Below are 19,902 nucleotides of genomic sequence, written 5' to 3'. Positions count from 1 at the left end.
CTGACAAAGGTAAAATAATATGTACTTTCATTTTTGTTTTCTCCAAGTCAGTCAAAAGATGCCAGGTTTGAGACTTAGAAACATAAACCTTGGTAAGAAGTGATAGACAATTTGAGCCCTTGCCTTGGGATGAAGATTGACCTTCTATTGTCTGAGCCTGCAGTGTGCTATGGTGTCAGTGTCCTGGGCTGGAGCTCATTCCCTGATTTCTCCTGATGTGATTGGCCTGCTCTTATTGTTGACCTGTCACAATTTGTTATTCTTGCCCTTAGGGATTAAAAAGTCTTACTATTCATTATAATTACAGGTTCTTCTGCTCTTACAATTATAGATATTTCACTGTTCGTACAGAGCCTGACACGGGGCCTGAACTCAGGAACAATGAGATCGTGACCTGAGTCAAAATCAAAATTAGTATGCTCAACTGACTGAGCCACCCTTGCGCCCCAGAACACCTTTTTTAGGAATCTCAAAAACATGTTGACTTATCTATATGGAAATACTGTTAAAGATGTGCCAATCGTAAGCAAAAGTTTAGGGCAATGAAGTGAAACTTCTCAGTGTTTAAACAGTCAATTCAGTGCTACTCTCTCTAGCATTGTAGATGCCATCTGAGAATCCACAGATGGATGTAGAAGAGGCATTTTGCTTTCCAGAAAATTTCTGTATGTTTTTTCCAGTTATTTGACATTGAATCTCTTAAGTGTTTTTGATCAGCCACAAAGGCAAAACCTGCAGAAAAAGAAATACGGGAAAAAAAATCAGTAAAAGTCAGATACATCTGGTTAGATATCTTAGCTAGATATATCTGATGCTTCTTCCAGAAAAGAGAAAAAAATGGGAAAATAAACACCATTTAAATAAGATTTAATCAGCAACTAAAATAGGTCCTGAATAGATACTGAATATGCTCAATAAATATTTGCAGAATGAGTAACTGAAAAATGTTTGCTATGTTCAAAGCCAACATAAATGATATTATTATCCTGCAAAAAATTGTTTCTACATAGTAAAAATGGTTAATGATTAACCTACAATAAAATTTGGTCTAAAGAGTAGTTCCAGTGGCTGCTGGGTGGCTCAGTCAGTTAATCATCCAACTCTTGATTTCAGCTTAGGTCATGATCTCTTGGTTCGTGAATTTGAGCCCCACATTGGGCTCTGCACTGACAGTGCAGAGCTTTCTTGGGATTCTCTCTCTTTTTCCCTCTGCTCCTCACTCTCTCTCAAAAATAAATAAATAAACATAAATAATTAAAAAATGAACAAATAAATAAAAATATTTTTAGTTAAAAAAGGAAATATTAAAAAAGAATAGTTCTATTAAAACACAGAAGCATGAAAATATTGGTCATAACTAAAAGAACCATATTAAAACTATATTTACTAAGGAATGCCACCAAAAAACAATAATAATTGAGATAAAGTCTCATATTTTCATTGCTTTTGAAAATCAAATTAAACTAGTACTATAAGCAACACAGTATAAAAGGAATGTTCTGCTGAAAGAATAGGATGAATTCTTGCACTTCAAAAATACTATTTTCCCATAAAGCTCTACCATGAGGATTTATAATTGGCAATTCCTCATATAGTGTCCTATTTATCAGTGAAACAAATTATGAAACTATAATGCCCCAAACATTCTGTATTTCAAATTATTTACTAATTCAGACTAAGCTTTTTTCAAATTAGTCGGAATGAATGACCTTTGCTTATGAAGTCAAAATGTCTTTTATTTGAAAAAAAGGTTGAAATCTTATGATTCAGGGAAATTAAAAAGTTTATGCTTAGTTAAACACATTGCAGTTAATTTTTAAAAATCAGACAGTTTAGCAGTAGAAATGGTTGAGTGGGTTTTTTTTAAAGACCCCACTCTAGGGAAGATCAATTTGTAGATAAACAGCCCATACCCCGCAGCACTGCATAGCTAATATCTAATGCGTGGGAGTAGGTTAGAAGCAGCTCAGACTAATGAGGGTAACCCACATGCTCTAATCACCCAGACTTGCACAAAGCAGACAAATAGCAGAGAAGCAGGGAGCATTCAATTTATTTCTAAATGATTCCTGCCTTTTTGGTATTCCATAGTGTCACCAAGTAGATGGTAGTGTTAGGTATTTCCCCTAGCTGACTGACTATGGGCCATAGATGGACAAGATGCCTTTTAATTCAGCATCAGCACAAGAAATTGTAAGGAGTCACTTCCTATTGGCTGGGAAGCTGCCTCTCATCTCCTCACCTTATTTGGAGGTATACATGGGAGGCCACAGCTTACAGACTCCCAGGGACCACTCAGCCTGCCTGCTTTGGGAATCCCAAGATCTCTGAGCTCCCATAGGGGCTCAGCATTTTTGTTGTTATTCTCTTTACACTTTTTAAAGATCAATTCCAACGTAAAATCCTTCCAGAAATGCTTAGGCTGAAGAGGGTTGTTGGGAAAACCAGTAGAGCTTGATACATTAGAAAAAAAACACACATTTTAATGAAATCTGGGGTAAGGCCTCTCTGAAATTACATTTTACTTTTTGTGATACTCAGGGTGTGGTTGGAAAAATTGTTTCTTTCCCAAAGTAGAAATATATATATATAGTTCTATTGTGTTATTGTTTTATTGTTTATGTGTATGTACACACACACACACACACACACACACACTCATTGTAAAAGCCTTCAGACAACAATTCAGAAATCTATAGAGAAAAGTGTTAGTCTTCCATTCAGGGATAACAATGGTTAGTGTTTTGGTATAAAGTTTTCTAGAATTTTTTATGGCTTTACAAGCATTCAGGTAATTATAGGGTATTTTAGTAGGGTGAGTCTACAAACACTAGTAATTTTTACATACTTTCTATATGAACAGATCATCTTCACCATAATTTTTCATTGTTTCTTTGTATTCCATTGAAGAATGTACCATTTGTGGTTATTTCCAATTTTTCATTAATAGAAAGGATCTTCTTAAACATATGTCTTTGTATATGTGTCTATTTGTTTCTTGGCTATGAATAGCTAAAATGGAATGGTTGTGTAAAAGAACATGTACTTTAAAAAAAATTTATAACACTTGCAAGATTGCTCTCCAAGACAGTTGTATCGATTTACCTGGCCGCCAGTATTGTGAGTGGGTGCCCATGCCTCCACACCCTTGGAAATCATACAGGTTAGGAAAATGGAGGTTTAGAAGAGATGTACTTCCATTCTATGAGCTTAGGGGAATGGGAAGGTTCATGTGGACGATGCTGTTGTGTTCCTGGTTGCTGAAGACGGTCACCATCACATAACTAGGGCCTTCATTCATTTGCCAGATGGTAAACTCTAGTTTCCCTTTCATAGTGTACTGTCGTATCTTAATTCTCCTGTGTTCTCTCTTAGATTGAGGAAGACACATGGCAGAAATACTACTTGGAAGGAGTCTCAAATGAAATGTACACAGAATATCTCTCCAGTGCCTTTGTGGGTCTGTCCTTCCCTACTGTTTGTGAGTAAGTGACCATTAACCCTGTGCCCTTTGGCTCCTAGGAGTATTTAATGTGTCCTTCGCGGGGAAGACACCTCACCCCTGCCCAGCACAGCTGGGGTACTCGACAATTACCGAGGGTATCCTGTGTACTCTGTCTTGTGTGGGGAACAGAAAGGTGGGTCATCACATGGTCTCTGCCTTGGGAATTGCTGTTGGCCCTACTTTCCCCCACAGCTCTGAGAACCTTATACCTGGGTCCATCATTTGCATTAAATTATGAACCACAGTTTCCCTGCATGTCTTGAATTAGGCTCCTGTGGTGTAGACACAAGTATGAAGGGGTGACAGGAACCCATGCTCTGATTTTTCCAGGATAAAAACACATCTTGCTAGCTCCTTCAGATCATAGAGACATCAGAGAAGCCCTTATTCAAAGTGCGTTCATGTTTTGCTGAGGAAATGTGGGACCCAATGTACGGAAGGAGGACTTAGCTCTTAGCACTTTAGCGCCCGACAGGGACAACCGCCATGCTATGACATGAGAAGGCTTAGCTTTTCCCTCTATTGTCTAGCAGGGCGGATCTGAGAATGAGGGCAGCCCCTGCCAGCCATGGCCCCTCAAAGTAGCATAGATGATCATTTAAGGGATATAGACTCAAGAGTTACAAGGGTCCCAGCCCTCAAAAAACTTCCATCATCACGATGCCTCAGATTTTCCATTTAGAATCTCAGATGTTGGGTGCAAGTCAAACAGGAGTTTTGTCCCCTCTGAAAGCATAAACTCCCTGGCAATGCTGAAACATTAAGCCTGATCCTTTGACACTTTAGCAAAAGATTTGATGACCTCAGTCTCACTGATAAAATCTGGGAAGAAATCGGAGAATCTTGGAACTATTGGACTGAGGAAGAAAAGCTGTTCCCCTGTGCTGATTGGGTGCCTTCAAACGAAGGAGCCTTTGGGCTCCTCTGTCTTCTAGCTTTCCATTCTGTTCACAGCAGAGAGGGGACAGAGCGCCTGGGAGGTGCTGTTTACCTGGAGACTCCTGTCACTGAATGCAGCAGGTGTACTCTGTCTGTCCCTGGGCCCAGACCCTAAGCAATCCAAAACAGTTTGGCTCTCTACTGAAATTTCCCACCCTGTCTCTAAGCGAAAGTTTAAACACTAAATGGACTGGAAAAGTGAATAGGTAATTGATTTGGAAGGAGTTATTTTCTGAAAATGGATGCCCTATTGTAACTCCCATGCTCTCCTTTCTTTGAGAGCTATTTCTCTTTCTGCCATAGAAAGAAGTTAACCATTCAGAGGCCTCAGGTCCTGGAACACTGAGGCTGTCCCAGGAGATTTTTCTCCACCTCGGGATTTGGCCTGCCAAAGATAGAAAGCCCAGGAGAGTTCAAGCCTTTTAATGGAGGCTGGTTCTATTAACAAAAGAAATGGAAGCCTCCTATGTATTGTAGGGGTGGCCTGAGCACACGGCAAAGCTGCCAATGCCCAGAGGGGTCCTACGGCATTGGGAGCATTAGCAGAGGTGTGTGTGAAGATGCCCTCCTTGGCTGTTGATTTTTCCTGGCTTGACCAGTGTTTGTATCTACCATGAGTGCTTCCTCAGAAGCCTGCATTCACAACTACTTTTCTTACTCTGCTCCTGGGAGCCAAGTCAGTTCATTTTAAGAGCATTAACCCTCAAGATTAGAATTGCTCCCCCTAGAGGCTGCAACTGGGATACCCACAATGTAAATTTGACTCCCTTATGCGCCCGATACAATATTTCATTTCTTAACTGTTAGTTGCTAATATCTCAAAATAGTGGGATTTCACATAAAAACTAGGTTTCTGGCCTCTCCTGAAAACCTGATGTCCACTTGCATTTCTACCAGATGCTTGCTGGCTCTAACTGGTTGTAAAGAAGGGGTTAGGGTAGGTCCTCACCTCTCTGTTGTCTTAAGCCAGGCCAGATCTGCACTGATAACCCCAGACCTGGCCCTGCTACCATGTGACTCTGTCAAGAACTCCCTGGTTGGTGTGAAACTTCACTGCCCTTTGGAGCCAGCTTAAGAGCTGGACACTAGCAGCTGCTGTAAATATTTTCCTTGATGGATTTGCATGTTTAGAACATGTCCTGAGTGGGAGAGAACCTTTCAGACACACCTTGTTGTCAGAGAATTTAATATTTGTTCAGCAAAGCTTCCAGAATACAAAAAAAAAAAAAAAAAAAACCCACAAACTTCTGATGTGAGTGAGAATGTGTTCAACTTAGTGCTATTATTCGTTTAACACAATGATACAGCAGAGGTAGGAATAATCAATAAAGAAAGGACATTTAATGAGATTTAGGAACATCCCAAAACATTGAAGCTCTCTTCAAGCATTTGATTATCTGGAGGCTTAATTATCTGTGTTTTCTACTTTAAATTAAAGAAAAGCCATAACTCAAAGTTACCAGCAGTTTAATGATAACACTCTTCAATTCAGGTTAATTAAAGCACAGCCGTAATTAGAGTGTAGTGTTGTATATCACCGGGCTGGCGCATAAGTATTTTCATTACAGTAAGAATTGGCTATTCAATTTCAAGATGACATAAAGGACGCCGAAATATATTTTAAGCTGGTTCATGTGGAAGAAAAAGAATTGGGGAATATTCTGGGTACAATAAAGCACAGATAAAATATACAGATTTTCAGAGTGGTTTCTGTAATTATGTGCTGCATTAAAACAATATGCAGCCAATAACGTCTTAAAGCATGAAAAGAAATAAATTTGCTCTTCCCCTGGGCTGGCAGTGTGCCCCCTTGCAGGGTGGAATCACCACCCAGGAGAGCTTGGAGTTTTCTCAGAAGCCAGGAGAGCCGTTCTGTGAAAAGATAAGGGAGCAGGATACACCGATGAAATTTGAAGTTATTTCCCCAGAGAACAGAGTGGGGGAGGAGGAGAGGCAGGAAGGCCAGAGGGCCCCCACAAGGCAAGCTTTTCAAACATTTCTAGTGGAGAGATGTTGTCTCTTGTCTGGGGGAGACTCACACCAGCTGTGTCCTCGGACTTACAGGCACCAGCCTTGTGGCCTCACCGTGTGCATCAGTGTGCATCGGAAGATGCCTCTTTGTTCCAAAACCAGTCACTAATTTAGACAGAATGCAGTATCATTTCTAAGTATTTCATTTATGTTTTCTCATTTTATCCTCACAACAATCTTGTGGTTTGTATTAATGTCACACTCCCTGGTTTATGAACAAGGACACTGGGACTCAGAGGATGCTGGTGCCCCTCCAAAGCCACCTAGTGCACAAGTGACAGAGCCAGGGTTCTGATGCTGGTCCTGTGTAACTGAGAGCAGCTTGGAAGAGCTGCTGGAGGAAAGCTGGCTAATTAAGAATCTCCTGGGGAGTTTACTAAGTGGAGAGATTTCTAGGCTCCATCTCCAGATTTCAGTATTTGGGGCAAGTCCCCCACATCTCTACTTTTTTTTTCCAAGCAAAAGCAGGTGACTCTGATTCAAAGCCTGATGTCTGGGACTCTCCTCCCCTCCCCCCCCCCCCACACACACCTACCTCATCCCTCCACACCACAGGCTGGAATAAACTTCCCTTACTCTGCAGTTTGGGCTCAGTCACTGGAATGTTTCTCTCTGATTTTAGGCAAATCATAGAATTATAGGTGGGCCATATTTGACCAGCAAATGCTAAGATTTGGGCTTTTGTGTGAGCTTCCATGCCATCATTCCTGCTTCACCTAGAGTATTCTTCAATCTCCCGGAAGATAGGCTGAATCTACACCCTGCCATGCCAGGCAACCCCCTGACTGCTCTGCCCTCTTTTCATACCTTATCCAAATCAGTATAGGAAAAAGGCATTGGGGTACTGAGCCCTTTACTGCTCTTGGTCAGGTAGGTTTCCACTGGGCATTATGAGAGCAACTTCAGGCTGTGGAGAGCAGAGAAGTGCTAAATGCCAGGAAGCAGAGAGGAAGCAAGGACAATTCAGGATGCAACCCACAAAGGGTTGTTGGCATTGTTGGCAAGATCCAATGCCAAGATCGTGGTGTCCTAGACCTTTCCCCAGGATGCCCTTAGAGTGTTCCTTTTAAGAGCCAACAATTCCTAAGCAACTCCCCTTCATTTTGCATAGCTGGCTTGCCCCTGGGTCTATGTGACAGCACCATAGAGACAAAGGAGCTTTGGGATCTGAAAGAGAAGGTACCATCCATTATTCTCTGAACACCACCAAACCACCTGGTCCCTCTCCTTCCCACCCCCCACGTTTCCCAGCAAGTGACCATGGAGGGTGCAAGGGGCCAATGCCAAGCCTGCAGCAATCAAGGAGCTGCACTATGAGGCCATGTTTGCCACTAAAGGGTCATGTATTTGTACGGTTCCCATAATAGGATACCGTTTGACACTGTAGAGTGTGACCTTGAAATCGCAAAGGCCCAGGCTCACACCCCCAGATCAGCCACTTGGTGGATGTGTAATTTGGGACAAGATATTTGATTTCTGCATACTTCTTTCCTCAGATAGTTACCAGCTGCCTGACTTTGGACTTGGTGTTTACCCCAGTATCCTCATCTCTGAAATAGGAATATTACTTATTTCTCAATACTACTGACATCCTTTCCATCTTCCACCTCTCCTCTTCCTACCTCTTCCAGTCCTGTCCCATCAAATACAATGTCAGCAGCTAGAAAGAAAGGGATTACATTGTGGCATTTCCAGGTTATATTTACTCTTACCCTTTAGGAAAGTTCCACAGTCAGTCAGTGGTCAATCAGTCACCAACCAGTCAATCGACTAGATTTTTAATAAACTTAGGATATATGTGCCAGTGTGCCAGGCATGGTGCCATCTCTAAAGGAATCTGCAATTAGATTTAGTCAAGTATGCACACCGTTAAAGGATTAATGACAGTACTTATAAATGAACAGTAAAGAACTCTGTTTCCCTACAGTGGTTTTCTTCAGAGTTCGGAGTCTGGCTAAGATAAATAGTATCCAGGGCACCTGGGTGGCTCAGTCAGTTAACCATCCGACTCTTGATTCTGCTCAAGTCATGATCTCATTGTTCATGAGTTTGAGCCCTGAGTCTGGCTCTGTGCTGGCAGGGTGGATCATGTGTGCGTGTGTGTGTATGTGTGTGTGTGTGTGTGTGTGTGTGTGTGTGTGTGTTTAAGAGTGGGGGTATTCTGAAGCCCACTCCATCTGCTTGGGTGGAGCCTGCTTGGGATTCTCTATCTCCCTCCTTCTCTGCCCCTCTCCTGTTCACAAGTGTGCATGTGCACACACACACACTCTCTCTCTCTCTCTCTCTCTCAAAATAAATAAACATTTGGGGGAAAAAAGAAAGAGAATACCCATCCTCAGGGAGAGCTAAGCACCCATGGGGAAGTGTTTGATGGGTGCACACGGGAAGACAGAGGCTGAGAAAGGGGGCGAGAACTCCCTGTAGGTGGGGGGTGGGGCAGGTAGGAGATGCTTCCTGGAAGAGGTGACACTTGAGTTGTGTCTTGTAAGGAGATTGGATTCAAGGAGGGAATAAAGAGGGAAGAGGGAATTCTGAGTGGTAGGCAGTCAGGAGGCTGGGAAACGCACAGCATATCTCAGATTTTCCAACGAATGCAAACTCATTTCCCCTTTAGATGGTAGAAGGAGACAAATCAGATTTCTTTTGACGTGTGATGTTTTCAGGGGGAAACAGTGACAGTGTTTTGTTTTGTTTTTATCATAAGAACTAGAAAATGCTGCACCCACCCCCTGCCTTCAGACAAGAAAGTGAGGGCAGAGGGAGACAAGAGAGGTGGGGAGGGAGGAGGGAGAGGAAACCACAGGTTCCGGGGTTGGGTTATGGCAAGAACACCATGTTCCAGGTCCCGGCTCTCTCGGTGAGTGTATTAGTCAGCCATTCATCACTTACAAAATATAAAAGCATAATTGTATCGGGTTTTACAGCTCAGAGGGGATTAGGACAAAAGATGTACTTAAAATACAGTGTGTCTCTCTCTGTTCCCCTGCAGCTGATGGAGTAGTTAAAATTCAGATTTGATGTGGAGCATTTAATGCCCGGGTAACTTGGGGGAACTCTGGTCGGATCTTCGTGGTGCTAAAGGGCAGGGGTTCTTCCCTCACCCAGGGGTGAGCCTGGATGCTTATGCGCTGACTGAAGACAGTGTGGAGGTCAGAAGGGGCTTCTCCATCCCCTCATCCACCTGCATCCAGGGCCCCTAAACAAGATGAGAATCATGCTCTCATGCTGTGTTGTTTTGCATGGACAGATCTTTCCAGTGAAGCCATTTCAGAGAAATTTAAGACTACCTAGGGAAAGTCAGGTCTCCTGTAAAATGAAACTGAGATCTGGTTTAATTTGAGTTCTAGGAAGTCAGTAGATTTTAGGCAAGGATTTCTGAATGTGAACATGGAGCAGAGAAACTGGCAAGGCTGATTGTCATTTGATGGATTTATTTAGCTGGGCTGCAGAAATGAGCATTTTGTGAGAATTTGTGGAGGGATTCAAGTCTCATCTTTAAAAAATATTTTTCCTAAACAAACTGGCCCTATTCATCCAATTATTTGAGAGGAGTTATTGTAATTAAGACATTTATGAACACAGGTAGGAATATATTTATGATTATTTCTACTACAGAGACCCAGAGATGATCAGTAATCATTCTACATGTTAGTGAATAAACAAATGACCCTAAAATCTGTTAAAACTTTTTTTTTAAGTTTTGAGGGAGAAAGAGAGAGAGAGAGCAAGCAGGGGAGGGCAAGAGAGAGAGGTAGAGAGAGAGAATCCCAACCAGGCTCCATACTGTCAGTGCACAGCTGACATGGGACTTGAATCTATGAACCTGAGCTGAAATCAAGAGTCAGACACTTAATCTACTGTGTCACCCAGGTGCCCCTAAAATCTGTTAAACTTTTAATTTAAGCCCACAGAGGCAGGGCACATCTAGAATTCTCTTCAGGAGGATCAAGGAGGCAGTCCCATTGGAAATGGGATTTTAGGGGCTTGACTTGAAATTAGGTACACATAACAAACACACAGTTTACATTTTGTTTCTGACTAATAATAGTAACACAGCTTTCTAAAATGCATTTATTCATATTTTAGGCAAATGCTCATTGTCCATATCAAAGAATGTAATTAGTTATAAAATCAAGTGTCTTAGGTGTGATAGTGGAGATATTGTGAATGTGTGTGTGTGTGTGTGTGTGTGTGTGTGTGTGTGTATTTAAGAGTGGGGGTGTTCTGAAGCCCACTCCACCTCTATCAAAGCTATTGGGAAATGAAATCTGAATATTTCCATGAGCATTTTAAATCACTTCCTTTTTCTTGGTCCTGAGTCTTGTAAATCCTGCTGTTTCAAATTTCCTTTAACTATATGTTTCCATTTCAAGAGCCTATCATTTTAAATCAAAGCTGCTAAATGTGAATCTTTTTCCTTCTAGCCCCTAGATCCTAAAGATCTGTTTTCCCAGTGCACAGTATTTATATCCGCATCTACTCTGATTACATGCATCAGCCTGACATTGCCAGGGTCCCTCTGGATAACTGAAGAGGGGCCTGCATTTCGGGGGGAGCTGGGTTTGGAGAGCACAGTGAGGGCTGCCTCTTCTCTCCGTACCCACTCACTCCTGGGTGACTCATCTTCAACAGCCCCAAACCACATCTTCACACACTCTTCTTGGGCACATTCAAAAGTACAGGCTCTAAGATAGGTTTCTCGTCTTAATTCACATCAGCAAGCAATCTTTCTAGTCAAAGGGGCTGATTTAACGGCAAGAACAATTTATGTCCCTCTGGGTAGGTAGAAACCGTTGGACTCTAATTCTTAAGAGCCTTTGTTCAGGAACATCTGGGTTGAAACTACTGTATTTAACAGATGATGCTAGCACTAAAAAAAAAAAAAAAAAAAAAAAAAAAGGCATTATATAATGTCATTGTCAAATTTGGTAACTCTCTACTTAATAATTACCAAGAAAGCAATCTAACTTGTTATTACAACAGTTTTATTGCAGATTGCTGGTTTAAGACCTTTTTGTGGCAAGTGGCATTTTTTTCTGGAAGAAAGTCATTTCTGTTCCCCTGTAATTATTTTCACAACCAGCTGCAACTTCCTGTATTGGACATATTGGGGCATTTTATTTTAGAAACCAAGAATTGAATTCCTGCTAACTTATGGCTGATTTTATCCTGTTTATCACACTGTAAAGGTGGTCTTGCTTCTTGCCTATATTCTCCCTCATCCTAAGCCCGTTTCTCATCTACCCCCGGTCCTATTTATGTGGAGACACTGAGTTAAACCATAAGCACTATAAGAATTGGATGAGCCAAGCCCATTTTGCTGTACCAAAAACAATGGTATCAATGATACTAGTAAATATTTAATCTCAGGACATCAATTCTGGCTGGTCTGAAGACATGTTCTGGGGAGCAAACCCCTTATAAGAGGATCTATAGAGAGTCCCAAGGATGAATTGCTGTCTGTATCTTAGAGTTATATTTGCATTTTGGCATATTGATTCAAGACAAACGTGAGATTCCCAGGGCACATCGCTGCTATTCTTTTCTTCCACATCCTTTTCTTCCTAGTCTCTCTGCTTCTAATGAGCAAGTTAAGAGGCACCTTGTTTCATGATTTTGTACTCAACTCCCAAGCCGCCTCCGCTTCAACTTTCCTAGTTTACCACTTTATCTCTTATGTATACTTCCAGCACCTCATGAGATTCTGTTCCCCACTCATTCCTACGTTCATTTAATTAGCATTTATTGAGTGCACTTTGGACTCTTTGCACTTTGCAGAATTCAAGCGGGACAAAGCATGTGTCTTGCACTGCACAAGCTCAACTAGAGCACAGAGAGATGAGTAAGCAAGTGATTATCACACCATACTACACCCAGCACTACTGTTCCTAGCCTTGGTCTGCTCTTACCTCCCGGACCCCCCAGTAGAGATTGTACCTTTGCTGCAGCATTTAGCCCACTACCCTAGACATTGGCTAACTCTCTGTGGCCGGATCTAACAAAAAAAACCCTGATATTTAATAGGGGGGACGTAGTTCTGTTTCTGGTGCAAATTGCAAATGACTCAAGATTTGCCTTTTGTGGACATGCAGAAGATACTGGTTAGAGCAGAAATTAAAAACTTAGGTGTGTGTAGGAGGCCGGAGGGAGCAACAGAGAGAGGCAGGGTCATTATGGAGTGCTGGGGACTGCGGCGTATTGGAGAGCACATGTCCCACCCACAGGGGTAAGGGCATCGAGCTCCCTTCCTTTTAGCCATACAGAATGTGGCTTCCGTGTGGCCATTATGATTGCTTTCTCAAGGAAAGCTGAAAGGCTAGTTTTTATATGAAATCCAGTATCGAATTCTGGATTTATAAACATGCTGTACTGCCTAATGCTCCTTGCTGGGCTTCTGGCCTCCACTTCCCTGAGATTTAATTTCCACTTTTGGCCTTCCTCCTAAAGGCCATTTGACCGTGAGCAAGTTGCCCCTCTTTGGACTTCAGTTTGTCATCTGTAAGAGAAGGGCAGGCCTGAATATGATAATCCATTGTTGTGGCACTATTTACATACAATTACTTTGTTGACATCACTCTGTCCCTCCCCTCCCGACCAATGAGTAAAGGCTGGGTTTGGATCAAAGAGTTTCTTAAAACGAGGTTTCTATAAAGCAGTGTAGAATCAATCATCTTAGATATGGATTTGGAAGTTATGAAAGAGGACTCAGCGATCTCCTGGTCCACCCTGCTAGGTTAAGCACAAGGCCGTGTAGATTTTATTGACTTTCCTGCATAAGAAAGCTTCTCTCTCTTTATACCTAGTTGGTAAATGATATTGTAGTACTTAGGAAGACATAATTCACCATTACTGTGGACTATTTCTTTGCTTCTACCAACAGGATCAGGTCATTAAAGCAATTAAGATCCATGATCCCATGAACCTCAGAGTCCCAAAATAGAGTGGCCAATTGCTTATAGGGTATCAGCATATTGGCCTCTTCATGATTTGTGCTAAGAGCAGCCTTCTCCTTGAGGTTTTGGCATTTAGCTGTTATTTACATTAGAAAGTGGTTGCCTAATCTGGTAATTTGGTTCAACAAATATTGCATAAGCCATCTGATATTTTAAACAATTTAAGCTCCAGAAGTAACAGCCCCATCAAGAGTGCATGTTAGCAGTACTCTATGGGACATAAATTAAGAAAAGCATTTTTCCAGCTGTAGTTGGATACCTGGATTGGTGTTTCAGCAAACTGCATAATCAGCACAAAGCCCCAGGTCATTAGAGTCTGCTAGCAGGAATCAGCAAACCTGCAAATCACCGGAAGAGCCCAAATGTGCCTAGATGAAGTAGTCCTTTGAAATCTGTCTGTTGAAAGCAATATGAAGACCATGACCTCACATGTAGGAATGAGCAATTGGTCTTCTTTCCACTGGAGAGCATGAGGCCTTCATCAACCCCTTACCAGCAAGCAACACAGCCACAAAGTCTCACACATGTGATTATGTCGCTTCTCTATTTGAAACCAGCCCAAAACCTCCCATTTCACTTAGAATAAGTGACAGACCAGCAGACTCATTACTGTAGCCAGCAGTCTTCACAGACTAGCCCCTGCCTAGCTCCCTGACCTAATCACTGTCACTTAGGACATTGCTCACCCTGCTGCAGTCTAGTTGCCTTCGTTGCTAAACTTCAGACACCATAAGTTCCTTCCTGCCTCCGGACCCTTGCACTTACTGCTTCCATTCCCTGGAAAGATTTTTCTCCAGATCCTCTCGTTGCCTGCCTCTTCTCATCACCTCCAGGGCTCAGTGTTCTAGCTTCATTTTCTCAGAATGGTCCTCCTGGACCACTGCAGATAACACATCTTCCTAGTTGCTCTTTGTGTGGTTGGTTGTTCTTGTTTTTTTTTTTTTTTTTAATTTTTGTTGGAGGGTAGTTGACACACAGTGTTACATTAGTTTCAGGTGTACAACATTGTGGTTCGACAATTCTGTGTGTTGTGCTATGTTCACCACAGGTAGAACTACCACCTGTCACCACACAACGCTATGACGATAATCCTTATGCTGTGCCTTTCACCCCCTGACTCATTCAGTCCATAACAGAAAGCCTGCACCTCCCACTCCCCTTCACCCATTTTGCCCAGCCCCCCACCCCCTCCCCTCTGGCAACACCAGTTGGTTCTCTGTATTTTCCGGTCTTCCCACTTACTCCTTGTCCTCTTAGGTTGTTTGCTTTCTACACAGTGCTTTTCCTCATCTGGAAAGTATTATCACTTGTATATTTGCTTATTATCTATTTCTCCCAGTATGAAATAGGCGTCCCTGGGGCTAAAGGCATATATCCTGCCAGGTATGAGGTGGGGACCTTGGGTAAGTTAACGTGGGGATTCTGAACCTGAGTTTCATCACCTGTGATCTAGAGATGCCTTCTCTCTCAGGGATATTGTAGGGATGAGAGAGCACCAAGAATGGCCCTGACTTGTGACCCAGCACACCCCCAGCCCCTTACAGGGCTTCAGCTCAGTAACTATCGACTCACTTCTCAATCTATCCATCAGCCAATGTTTTATTATCCAGGAAGTCCTTAAAACGTATGCTCATTGTTGATGCTTGTCACATATAATGTATGTAATTCTTTTGCGTGTGCTTTTATTTCTATGAGTATATAAACATATATTTTCACCTAATTGTATTACATTATTTATAAGTTTATATCTATAGGACGTAATTTGTTAATCTTATACCTTGAAATATTCTTCAAAAAGTCGTCTTGAATGCTAAAACTATATTGTACCATACTTTACTTATCCATTGCTTTATTATTGGACATTTAGGTGACTTTTTGTTTTTACTCCGTATAAATATTACCAGCTTGAACATATTCATGCGTGAATGCTTTACTGGATCTTTTATTATTTTCTTAGAACCCCAGTAAGCAGAAATCATTCATTTATTGGGCTCCTTTGTGTCAGTGGTTCCATGGACAGTACTATGGGGAATTCCAAATAAGTCCCAAACTATTTTTTTAAATTTGTTTTTATTTATTTTGAGAAGGATAGAAAGCAAGTGGGGGAGGGGCACAGAGAACGAGAGCGGGAGACAGAATCCCAAGCAGGCTCTGTGCTGTTGAGCCAATGCAGGGCTTGATCTCACGAACCCTGAGATCATGACCTGAGCTGGAGTCTAGAGTCGGAAGCTTAACCCACTGAACCATCTAGGAGCCCCCAAATAGGTCCCAGACTCTTAAAGAAGTCACACTGGTTGAGGAGATAAAGTCCAGACACAGAATGCCATGGGGAGCAACCACAGCGGGTGTGCAGCTGACTTAGGGCTGAAGGCGGTCGTTGCAGACAAGGCGCTGGAGGAGTTCTGGAAACAGAGAGGCAGAGGGTGGCCGTGGCTACAGAGGAGCTGCACAGAAGGTTGGATTTGACGGGAGCCTGGGAGGAAGGCTTGGGAGAAGAGAAGGCATCTGGGGTAGGAATCGCACTGAGGCAGGAACGAGGCAACTTCAAAGCAGGCTGGGCTGCAGCCGAGAGCACCAGGCAGATGAGGTGAGACAGCTTGGATGAGGCCAAGAGGGATGCTGCCACAGTCATGTGCTGGGCGGTTACACGGAGGCTAAGGATTATTACCATCATTCCGAGCACACGGGGGTCTGCTCGGAACAACAATATGAGCCATTTGTACAAAAGACCGAAATGGAATCCAAATAACAGGTCCAGCTGCTCCAAATACCTCCCTCCTCCTGCAGTAACATTTTACTACCCGACCGAGTAACTAATGAATCTGGCCCTGCGTAAATCCCCAGGCACAAATCCCTGCTTGGGGTCTGTGTCTAGACATCCAGACCTGAGTGCAATTTGCACTTTGAACATTCAGCACCTTATCACTTGTGAGAAATCAGGTCTAATGGGGAGGAGGGGGAGGTGTCGCTCCCACCCCCATCCTTTGGCACAGTGACTATGGAATGAGGGTCCCTGGGATAATGAGTGCATCAGGCGATGGGGAGATCATAACAGTGTTGGTTATGTGGCTCTGGTCGTTCGGAAGCACTGACTGGGAGGTTTCTTCATCTCGTTGCAGGCTGTGTTTTGTGAAGCTCAAGCTCCTAATGATAGCCATTGAGTACAAGTCCGCCAACCGCGAGAGCCGGTAAGTTTGCCACAGCCCAGCGGCTGGCTGACATTTATGAGACGTGAGAGTGCACTCAGAGTCTGGATCTCCCCACTTCTTTCTTACATGTTGTTGATGTGCTTGGAACCCTGATGCAACACATCTCTGTCCCTCGGGTGCATTCATGAAGTACCCAACCAGGTACTGCCACTTCCATCCTGTGCCCCAGTGGGCATTCAGAACGTGTTTCTCCAGAGGGGAGTGGTAAGGCATCCAGGTCTCCACTTGATGGTCCCAACTTGCACTTTACCCTCTGTGCACAAAACCAGGGACAGCCCCTGTCCTCAAACCCCTTTTTACTGCTGTGAGCATGAAGCAGGTGGATTCTGGCCTCCTTCACAGTAGGGAAGGGGCAGGGCTGTGATGGGACACGCCAGCTCTCCTGATAGCCAAATTACAAGCAGCCTATTGTGTACCATATGTGCTTTTCCTGGTGCATCCGAAATCCAGGTGGCAGAGTATCAGCTTCATGCAAATTAGCCAGGAGAGCAGGCTCAGAGGCAGGAGCCCTCTTTATTTATTTATTTTGCACTTAATTATGTGCAGATCACACTGATGAGGGACTGGGTCTGGTTGAAATAGATAACACTCCAGTCAATATATGAGTTCACACTGGAAAAAGGAAGCATCCCATTAACAGGGGATTTTGTTGCTGAAGTACTATATGTTTTACAGGTAAAATAGAGTTGAATGTTTTTTGCTCCCCAATTTCTATCAATGGGTTTGGAAGAAAGGGCTCATTGAGAAATGCATGGGCTTTTGTTCTCTGAAATGATATCCAGATTTCTTCCTAGCTATAGTAAGCCAGTCCTCCTGTGGATGGCCACGTGTAGAGTACAGATACCCTCCGACATACGCCTTAATACGTTGAGTGCAGGGTAACCCTAGAAGGTGCCTGGATCACCATCTAAGGAGTTTTCATTATCTGGATGAGTAACTCAATAAAGCCAGACTTCCAAATGTACGGTCTGTCTCCGACAAAGAACAAAGAAAACAAAACAAAGAAATGCTGGATTGTAAGCAAGTCAATCCAGTGTTCGCTATTACTTTAACCACTAGATAAGATTGCTCGCAAAATCAATCTGATCAAAGGCTAAGCTATTTTGAAAATCCAAATCATCCAAGAGGCAGAAAAAAATGATGGATTTGGTGGCCACATGTAGAACACGGCCATAGCAGTTAACAAGTATGTATATATACATTTTTCTTTTTTGTGTTGGCAAAGTGAAGAATATGATGTGCAAACCGCCCCCCCCCCAAAAAAAAAAAAACAGAGTCCTGGCTATTTTCTGTTCAACAGGTAAAGTGGATGGCCTCCCACGTGGAGGTCAATAGTTACCAGTGCCCGTGTAGGGGATACATGTCTCGCGGGTTTTTGCAAATGATATTCTTCATGTTGCCACGTCAGTAAATCTGTGTAATTCAGTCTTCTCTCTTTATCATTTTTGTGCATCTCTCACGAAAGTGTCATGGTGTGGGTGGCACTAATGTCGCATAGTGTTTCTTAACCACTCTGGTATACTTTTGAGGCAGGAGTCCGCACCTTGAACCTTGACCTGTCATCTCCCATCTGCCACATTTTGGTCACAAGGAGGGAGAGGAAAAGCCTGTTAATGGTTCAGTGTGAAGCTGCTGTCACTAAGCAAAATAACGAACGGCTTTCCCTGAAGACAAAATCTTTTCTTCTTGATGCACCCTCCAATTAACTCACCAATCTGAGATGTTTTCAACAAAGCCATATTTATAGATACAGATTTTTAGTTGTTTTTTTCTTTCAGAAAAGAGCAGAAAGAACTTGTTTGGCTTTGTTTTGGCTTTCTGTGTGCAGTTCTCAATTTTAATCCTCACCTGTGGCTTGGTCTCAGTGTGGAAGCACATTGGTTCTTGTGGAAAAAGGTGTGTTTGAGGGAATGTGGATCACGCCTCTGAGAAAACACAGAACATATAGAACGCAACATCCATGTTAAAAAGAATCGAGTTTCCAACCCTTTCTGAGATAAGAATTTTGTTTTTCATTTGAGAATTTCCCATTTCCTTCCTTCTCCCATTCTCCCGGTGGCTGGGTGTGAAAATTCAGAGAACCCAACTTCTTCTCTTCACCCCTTTGCCTCCAGCCTGTGTTGAACTACGTCCTCTGTTGTTTTACCCCCTGACGCTGTTTCCATGCTCTGCTGAAAAACCTTGTTTTCACACGCATCCTTCAAATAATTTGAAACAAAGGTTTTTTTCCTTCTCTCCTTCTGGTGTCAGTCAACTTATTATCAAATTGTTTGATTTTAAATTCTTTTTCTTGTCGTTTTGCAGAAGCCGAAAGCGGTATGCGCTCTTCGTTAACCTTCCTCCCAACCCCCACCCTCTGTCTTCACTGCTAACCACAGGACTAACCATTTGCCAAGAATTCAGGAAGATAGAGATTATATATATGTATACACATACATATAATCTCATTCCCTTGTCTAGTATATATATATATATAAATATACATATACATGTATGTATATTTATATTTAAACCCTCTCCAACTAGAGCACATAAAAATTGGAAGTAGCATATTGCTTTTCTTATTCAGTTTGTTGATTCTTTTGGATGACGCACTAACTTCTTTGCAGGAAACCTAAAAAACCAACAGGTACAATTCCTGTTTTCAGTCATGGCACCAGTGATGGGAACAAGTGTTACCAGTGTTTGAGAAGGAGGACGCTTCTTTCCAGCCCCTGGTGTCTGTTTCTGTCCTGTTCTGATGTGTCTTGGTGTCCACCAGACTGTGGTGCCATTTGTCTGCATCCCATATCCACATTCCCAGTGCCTTCCTCCTCCCCATGTCCAGTTTCCAGTGTGTAGAGCAGGATATGTGTCCTTTTATCCACAAAACAGAGACCAAGCTCTTACACTCAACTTTTTTTCCCCCTTACACGTGTTTTGATGACAGCATGTTGCATATTTTATTTCTTGGGCAGTACTCAATACATAGAACACTGCTACTAAATTGCCAGATTATCACATTCGACTTAGTGAATGAGTACTGTTTACGGAGATGAACTCATGGCTTTATTTTTTCCCCTAGCGTGTTTGGGCATATTTCTTAATGTGAAGTATCTCAGTTTTCACCACGTGACATCACCCCGTTTTGCTGCTGTTTTCTGGTTGCATGAAGCATGACAAATCCTCATCGATAGCATTCTTCTTAAACCTTTCCCGTTACGATTTCCAGTGTAGTTTTTCAATAATGTGTTCTCTAAAACAGTGTTGTTGAAAACATACTATT

General features: G+C 42.6%; 1 protein-coding gene across 1 annotated transcript in view; it reads left to right on the top strand.

The window, feature by feature from the left end:
* LOC120233744 (calcium-activated potassium channel subunit alpha-1) overlaps positions 1 to 19,902 on the top strand; it is a gene marked incomplete at its 5' end in the record, with an annotated part of 183,225 nt that overhangs the window by 29,059 nt on the left and 134,264 nt on the right. Inside the window, 2 exons of the mRNA XM_039235190.1 lie at positions 3,376 to 3,485; positions 16,548 to 16,616. Coding sequence (XP_039091121.1) covers positions 3,376 to 3,485; positions 16,548 to 16,616 — 179 coding nt within the window. The remainder of the gene's footprint in view (positions 1 to 3,375; positions 3,486 to 16,547; positions 16,617 to 19,902) is intronic.

This window comes from Hyaena hyaena, unplaced genomic scaffold (genome assembly GCF_003009895.1).
Source record: "Hyaena hyaena isolate Hyena2069 unplaced genomic scaffold, ASM300989v1 scaffold_97, whole genome shotgun sequence".
Lineage (NCBI taxonomy): Eukaryota > Metazoa > Chordata > Mammalia > Carnivora > Hyaenidae > Hyaena > Hyaena hyaena.
The sequence above is the reverse complement of the archived record's forward strand: the minus strand, read 5'-3'. Positions and strand labels throughout refer to the sequence as shown.